General features: G+C 42.5%; 1 protein-coding gene across 1 annotated transcript in view; it reads right to left on the bottom strand.

The window, feature by feature from the left end:
- Positions 1–7,852, bottom strand: part of JARID2 (jumonji, AT rich interactive domain 2) — a 45,723-nt gene that overhangs the window by 23,663 nt on the left and 14,208 nt on the right. Inside the window, exons 3-4 of the mRNA XM_010024928.1 lie at positions 5,010–6,027; positions 370–872 (exon numbers count right to left, since the gene is read on the bottom strand). Coding sequence (XP_010023230.1) covers positions 370–872; positions 5,010–6,027 — 1,521 coding nt within the window. The remainder of the gene's footprint in view (positions 1–369; positions 873–5,009; positions 6,028–7,852) is intronic.

Raw genomic sequence — 7,852 nt, 5'->3', positions numbered from 1 at the left:
GCAGGAATGAGAAAGCAGAACACTACTTTAAATGTCACTAGAAAATGAAAATAAACACTGTCTGCAAGGATAATTGGGCAGAGCTATTCAGGGAGCCTCTCAAAAGGAGATGAAGGGGGGCAGAGCCCAGTGCATGTTGTGATGACAGTAACACCTTCCAGCTTTTCCAGACATCCCATAGGAGCCAGGCAGATCAGGATAAAGCCACCAGACTGCCCAGCTATGATAACTGCTGGCTGTGCTGCTGCCTCAGGGGTGGCACTGCAGCCCATCAGCTCCCCCCAGCTGGCTGGGTCTGCACCTGGGTGCCACCCAGATGACAGCATCCCCAGTTCTGCAAAACAAAATGGGCAGAGCCTGCCTTGTTACCTTGTATATACACTTGTGTAAGTCGCTAAGTACTCCCTCCTCCTCCTCCTCCTCGTCTTCCTTCGTGGTCTCCTTTTCCTGAGCGAAGAGCCGCCGCCTGCCCGTCTTCAGTGGCACGTCGACCTCTTTTAACTTGTTGCGGAAGCCATTTTTGTGAACCACACCATTGATGAGTCCGTTTTTGGGCTCAAACCGGGGCAAGGAATGGAACTTGTAGGCATTCTCCAAATGTCCCTCCAAAGGTCCTTTCCTCTTCTCCAAGATTTCTTTTTCCAGCAAGACCTCCTTCTCCAGTTTCTTGTGCTCCTCAGGGGAGAGGGAGTCGTAGGAGAGCAAGTACTGGCAGTAGGCTTCTTGCAGCTTGGCCAGCCTGTCCTGTGCAGTTTTGGGGATGCGCAGCATGTCTGCCAGCTTGTTCCATTTCTTGAGGTCAGTCACTTGCTGCATCCCCCCCATCTCGTTGATCAGCTGGACAAAGCAGGCCAGGTCGAGCTCACAGCCTCCTGGGATACACATGTGCCAGGCAGCAGAGGAGGGGAAAGGGAAACACAGGAGCAGGTTAGGAAAGCTGCAGGCAGCTCGCATCAAGTGCGCTACCAGGCATATACGGGACATGCCACTCTTTCAGCTCCAGCCACCTGGGCACCAGAGCAGGATTGTCCCTATTTTGCTATTCACAATGGTTAAATTAGCTCTCCTCCTCAAGTTTTATTCCCTTCTCCTCTCAGAGCCCCCCCAAATATCTCCTGACACTCATCTGGTCACTACCCAGTGGCCAGAGAGATGAGAGTTGCCCAGCTCTTTAACAGTTCTTACTCTCTCACCCTCCCCTCGACTGCCACCAGTCCCATGTCTGGTTTACACCAGGGAAAAGCAAATCAAGTGTCAGGATGGGTACTGTCAATCAAAAAGAAAAGTACCCATCCTTTCTGGAGATGAAACATCGATTATCTAATGTTTGCACCACACCTTGAATACACTTAATATTTAAAAGGAGCACAGTAATATCATTAATTTCACTAGAGGTAGAAAAATCCTTAAAAAAAAGCCTAGGGAGTCGTTTGGGGTTGGTGCCTGCAACTGCATTGAAAACTTCCAGACACATTATTCTTCCAGTTTGAGGCCATCCATATTTTATAGTCCATTATGTTTTTCTATGTTTTAAGATGACAAGCACATTCCAAACTCCAGTCAAAAAATAAAAATGGAGGATTATACAAACTGCAGCATAAAAAGCAGCCAAATGGACGAGGAACAATAAAAGAAACATCATAAATATTCTCACAGAACAGAAATAAATCATCAGTAGAAAGAGTGAAGAAATGGACCAAAGACCACATATGTATCAACAGGACGCTGCTGGAGGAAAAGGAATTAATACAAAACTTGCTCCAGTGTTGCTGCCACCACATTGTCTCTACTTCCCTTTTTTCTTTGAGAAAAGTAAAAAATCATTATGCCATAGCTGTTTCAGAGCACTTAGAAATGCTATCATACAACAGAGAAGTGCAAGAAGCAGAGTTACGGTAAACATTTACTGTCAGATGCACAGCTACAGCATTTAAAGGATGCTATAGCATCTTGCTTGCTAGTGTAAGCTGCATTACTTTCTTCAAACTACCCTATGCTGCATTTCAGATGCTTCACAGCTGATCCCAATTTTCCTTTGCCCCTCTGCTTTCGCCTCTTCCACCACTTGTGCCAACCCAGTGAAGAGGGAGGCTCACCAGTGTAAACCTGCATGCAAGATTTTGGGATGACAACAGTTGTGTCCGGGGCAAAGCAGTACCGGAGGCTGCTCACTAATGCTGCCTCACAGTGCTGGACAAAAGTGTGAAAAGAGGCGAAAGAATCCAAGGGTACAGCTTTGAGGGGCATATGACAAGGGTGGAGTCAAGGGCTATGAGGCAGCAGATATATTAAATTTAATAATTTGGGGGATGAGGTTGGTGTTTATCCAAATGGTTAAGTCTTGAAGCTGAGAAAAGGGAACACCATGTGAAAACTAAAGAAAAAGCAACCCAAGTTTGAAAGGTTTTCTTTCTTTCCTTTTCAGTCTTACCCAGAAAATAACTTTCAAGCTGGCCTCTATTACAGGCTGTTACTTTTCTGGTCTATTATTTTATACACACAGTTCACAAATAAGCTGAAGGCATAATTCAAGACGACTTTTCATCTCAACAGATTCAGCGACCTACATAAAGTTGAATAACATACTCCTAACTTCAAAACAAGTGTGGGCCAGGTTTAACGTTATACATGTTCTCCAGTGGGACAAATAGTGCACACCCATCTTAAGGTCCTAGATTCAACACTGTTTATGAGCTACATAAGAAATGTGATTTTCTCCTGCATTGAGGAAATGATTGCTCATAATCACTCCACAATATTAGAGCTCGACCAGCACATCATTCAAACAGAACCTTGCATATCTAGCAGATCCTCCATAGGGCCAGCTACAGCTATGGTTTACAAAATGGTCTCAATTACAATTCCATTTCACACAGTCATAACTTTTGGAAGCATTTATATCTCAGGCTGATGTTTTCCAGGACTGACCTAAACATGTTGCTTAAACTTTTCTCGAAAGGCTGAAGGGAAAGGCAAAAAAGAAAAAAAAAGGAGTTTTAACCCCATTTATAAATGCCTACAGCGAAATGGCTTATAAATAGGAGACCTGACACATGGTGTGCAGAAACAGCATCTTTGGTTTTGGTTTTCTGGGGTTTTTTGTGTTTGGTTTGGGTTTTTTTTAATTGTCTTAATTTCACAAGGTTAGGAATATTTTAAACTAGCCTAGTGAGCAAGCTCATTTAAAAAAAAAAAAATCTTAGATCTTGCATTTAATATCAAACTCTGGCACTACACAAGTCGTTGGCAAAACTCCCACTTACTTCAATGAAAATGTGATTTGGCCATGAAAGGAGGGATATGTACACATGTCTACTTAAATTAAGTGTGCATTTATCACCACAGATTATTTTATCTTTCTTGCTGGAACCAACAGATTTCTCGTCTTTGGTGATCTCCAGCTTCTTTTCTCCATTTTAATTTAAAATACAAGATAGGTAGGAAACGAACTCCAGAAAGGATACATAGGATGTACATCTTATAAGAGACCATAGTATGATCTGGTTATATGGCACCCAGCAGAATAGAATCCTTACCTATTAATTAGGCTCTTAGGTGCTTAAATAATACAAATAATTAACAGTAAATGCCATCTTAATGCCAAGTTAAGGTATTTCATTAAAAAGTTAACATTGTTCTAGGAACGTTAATCGAGCTGTCTTGCACATTTTCTCTCTCTTGCCAATGTAAATGTAATTCATTATTCTTCTCTATTAGCATACAACCATTGCATACATTAGGCATACAAAATGTTCACTTATTGCTGCTTGAGTGATTTTAATTTTCAGATTTCCTTGAACGTTTTACACGGCTGTTGCAACAGAGTGCTAACCCTCGTTCCTCCTCCTTAAATTCTGTCATTTCCCTGTTGTGCCCTGCATCAGTTCACCATAAACTCTGCAATCTCTTTGTGCGCTTTTATGCATTTTCATTCACTTACCATATGTGATATAAAATAAAGTTTGAAAACTGGAGGCGGGGGGGGAAGTGTTGTGAACAGTTTAAACAGAAAAGTGTGTACTTTAATCCAGCTAGTGTTGATAGCTGCCTGTGATCGGATAATGCCTCAAAGGCAGAACTCCAGCCTCAAGCTGCAACATGCAGGTCCAGTGAGCTCTGACTCAAAACACTTCAAAAAACAAAGGGAAGGGCTAACAACAATTAAAACCACAAGTTTGTTACTCTGTGATGGCTGCAAAGGCAGTAGAGCTGCAAAGGAGGTGGCTCATTCAGTAGTTCATTTGTATGCTGCTGTTGTCATGTTTTTACAAACTATTGTCACATTTTTATCACGTGTCATATTTGACAGCAGACCATAAACCAAGAATTCTGTTAAATAAGTGATTCTCACTCAGGCATTAGCCCTGGCAGACACCTGCTGGGAGAAATAATGAAACCTCCATTTTGCAATCAACCACATTTTACTGCCTATTCTTGACACTTAATGGTTGTTAAATGTCAGCAGGTCACTGCAAATTTGTGATTTTAAGTGTCTGAGTACCCAAACAGAAGTCAGTTCCGAGGTATTTTCTTTCCCCCTTGGTTAAATGCTTTTGAAGGAAGAGGAAGGGGGGTGGGGGCAGGGAATGCATTAAAGCTTGGCACTAGTGCAACCTGCATTTGGAAAACATCTTTGGAAAGGTCTGAAAAATATTCTGAGGCAACATTTAAACCGAGGCTATCAATATCCATAGTTGTACTACTACAAAAACAAACAGCAGGGAAAAGGGAAGATCCTGAAACCTGGTGACCAAGAGCCCACATAACACTTTTTTTCCCTGGGTGAAATAAAGAGCTGGCAGGAGGAAAGCGGCAATACGAAGTCTCCCTGGAAAGCTCTCCAACAACCTACCTGCATCATTCCTGACCGGTGGATAAATAGAGAGATCCAGAGCTCTGCAGTGTTAATTGAACAGGGGTTTGGTTAAGCATAAAGGCAAACGGAGCATGAAGTTGTATATGCACACTAACAAGCAGCGGCAAAAGGCCAATGCAACCACAGCCCTTACCTATGAGTGGGAGTTCGTCCATGGTAATGCCCTGAGATTTGAGGTGCTTCTTGATACAGGCCAGCCGCTGCACGTTGGGTCCCCAGCGCCTGCCTAGCTTGTGTATGTGCTGAATCTGTGTCACAAACCGCATTTCATCATTTAGCTTGCACTCAGGTCTCCAGTCTGGAGGAGGAATCACCCTGCACATCCCATACTTCTCTACCTGAGCTCGGACTGACTCAATGTATATCAGTGGGTCATGAAATTCCTTGGTGGAGGGTCTAAGGATGGGAATCTCCCCCAGCATCCCCCACCCAGACTTACTACTGCCCTTTTCGTGCTTTCCCATTGAGTCTTGTGGCTTGTGCAAGGACTCCGCTTGAGAGGTAGAACGATTTTCACAGGAGGCATTTTCAGTTTTGCCCTGTGCTTGTTTCCCTGGCGCACCCTTTCCAGCAGTGGCTCTTTTCGGCCTATTTCTTTCCAAACTCTTCTCTGGCACTTCCTTTTTAAGGTGTCCATTCAGCAAAGGCTTTTCTACGGCTGCCTTTTTGCTGGCAGCTTCTGCCAAGTTGACGGCCCCTTTCATTCTCTTGGTGGGCGACTGTATTTTATCTATGTGATTCGTCTCTTCCAGCCTCCTCTTCGAATTGCGCAGCCCCTCCCTTAACTGTCTCCCCACCTCCTTAGTGCATGTCTTTTGGTTCAACTTGCCATTGACTTTTACACCATTAACAGCGGTATTGTTAGACTTGGATGCTCCAAGGGATAGCACCTGTTTGCGGGTTTTTGCATTGCTACTTTCTATTTTCCCTGAGATTGTGTGGTTGACAGGTGAACTGGGTTTGTGGTGATTTAGTTTGGTTTCCTTGACCAGTTCTTTCTTGGCTTTGGTGTATGTGACAGTTCCCTTTGTCACTGTTGCAGTGTACTTCACAGTTTTGGACGGTGAAGGTCTGACTTCTCTCATCTTTTTGGCACTGGCTGCATTTGCACTCGGAGATGACATTCGAGTGATCCCGTTGACTTTAGAAACCTGCAATGCCAGGAGTGTTGCAGGGGGAGCAGAAGGAAGGAAACAGAAAATAGAAAAGTAAATTAATAATGTTACCATTCAGCCATGGCATCCCTGTGACCGCATGACCATATCCTGCAGTCCTGACTCCTGGCCACTTCGTACAATCTTCATATAACGGTTTTCACCCAGGAAGGACGGGGCATTTGTAATAAACAAACAAAATAGAACTATTGTTGTTTGTTTGGGTTTTTTTAAACCAAACAAAAACCAGAAAAGTCCCCAGAAAGCCAATATTGCTTTTGGAGGGGTCGAAGCCTTCAGTATTACAAAGGGTGAGGTCCCCTGCTTGCACTATCCCCTTTCTTGTCTACCAGAAAGCCTGTTACAGTATCACAAAACACCAGTAGTCTAATTTACAATCTAATGCTTTCATTATCTCTTTTTTCTGGCCCTTAGACACTATCTCTCTCCTATCCAACTTCCCTTAAAGTGCACACACAGTTTACTACTACTTTGCAGGCAAACTAGCCAGCATATACTATCTACTCTAAGTGGAATGTGCATGTTTTGCATAAAACACATACTGAGATTCAAAACAACCTCCTGTCTATACATACATATATACAAAAAGAGATATCGAACACATTATGCACCCAACAGATTAGGACAGGATGCAGTCTGTGATATATATGAAATCTTGGGAGGCATCTTGTTGCCAAAGACATTAATTTGAAATAAAAATGTATACAGTACTTCAATGCATGTTTTTAAAGTTTGGTATCTGGGCAGTTTTGCTGACATACATTTTATTAGCTATTATTCACCACTCACTGATGTGCCATTGCAACACAGAATTGCTGGACTCCACTGCTTTCTATTAGACATTGAAATAGAGCTATGAATCTAAAATTTCTATTTTAACTATGAGACATGTTAAGCACTGAAAGCAACCCTCAGCTTTGAAGGGATTGTGACAGCTCAACACTGTCAAAGCTGAGCCCCACTACTAAGAAAAGTAAGTTCAAGTTTAAACCTCAAACAAATTTCAACATTTAAACAAGTTTAAACATTGTCTTCTCACCTCCTTAAACTACAGTGAGTGAAGAAAAACACATCCAAAAATCAGGAACATTGACAAAAGTGCTCAAAGTGTGAAAGCATACAGTACAATCACCCCCTCACCTGCACTTGGGTGAATGACACCACTCCTGCAAAGTTATAATACTTCCCTGTGGGATTTCAAAAGCCTTGCCAAATTAGAAAGCATGGCAGTTTCTCTCAAATAAATGGAAGAATTGTAGTCACTTGTAAAGTAGGGATAAAATGTTATAAAATAGGGATCAAATAGAGACTGAAAAGATCATGGTATGATCTTGCATTAAAGAGGAAATGGAACTTGAGGATTCTGCATACACACACACACTTATGTGTACACGTGTATTTACTGTGTGAATTTTCTCCTCTGTGCTCCAGAAGCTGGAGCAGGTGTAATGCCCTTTTAAAACCCATCCATATTCTTGCCCTTCCTGTGCTTCCAAGGTAGAAACACTTAAGGAAAATCCAGTTAACTGATGAAACGAATTTTATCTTGAGCTTTCCAATGACATAGAAGATATCATCTGGAAAGCAAACACTTGCTAACAGAAATGCATTTACCGATTTCCCTTGAAATTTAGGCAGTAGTCTGCATTTGAAATGGGGGCCTGGATTTGACATTTACAGCACTTATTCATGCTGCAGAGTGGACACAGGTAGAAAGCTGCTGAGACATTGCCTCTGGCCTGCAGCAGTCAGAACAAGCACTGAACATCTCTGGCTTCATAAATAGCCAGGAACATTACAG

This window comes from Nestor notabilis, unplaced genomic scaffold, assembly GCF_000696875.1.
Source record: "Nestor notabilis isolate BGI_N333 unplaced genomic scaffold, ASM69687v1 scaffold14642, whole genome shotgun sequence".
NCBI lineage: Eukaryota > Metazoa > Chordata > Aves > Psittaciformes > Psittacidae > Nestor > Nestor notabilis.
Note: the sequence above shows the minus strand (reverse complement) of the source record. Positions and strands in the feature narration are given on the sequence as shown.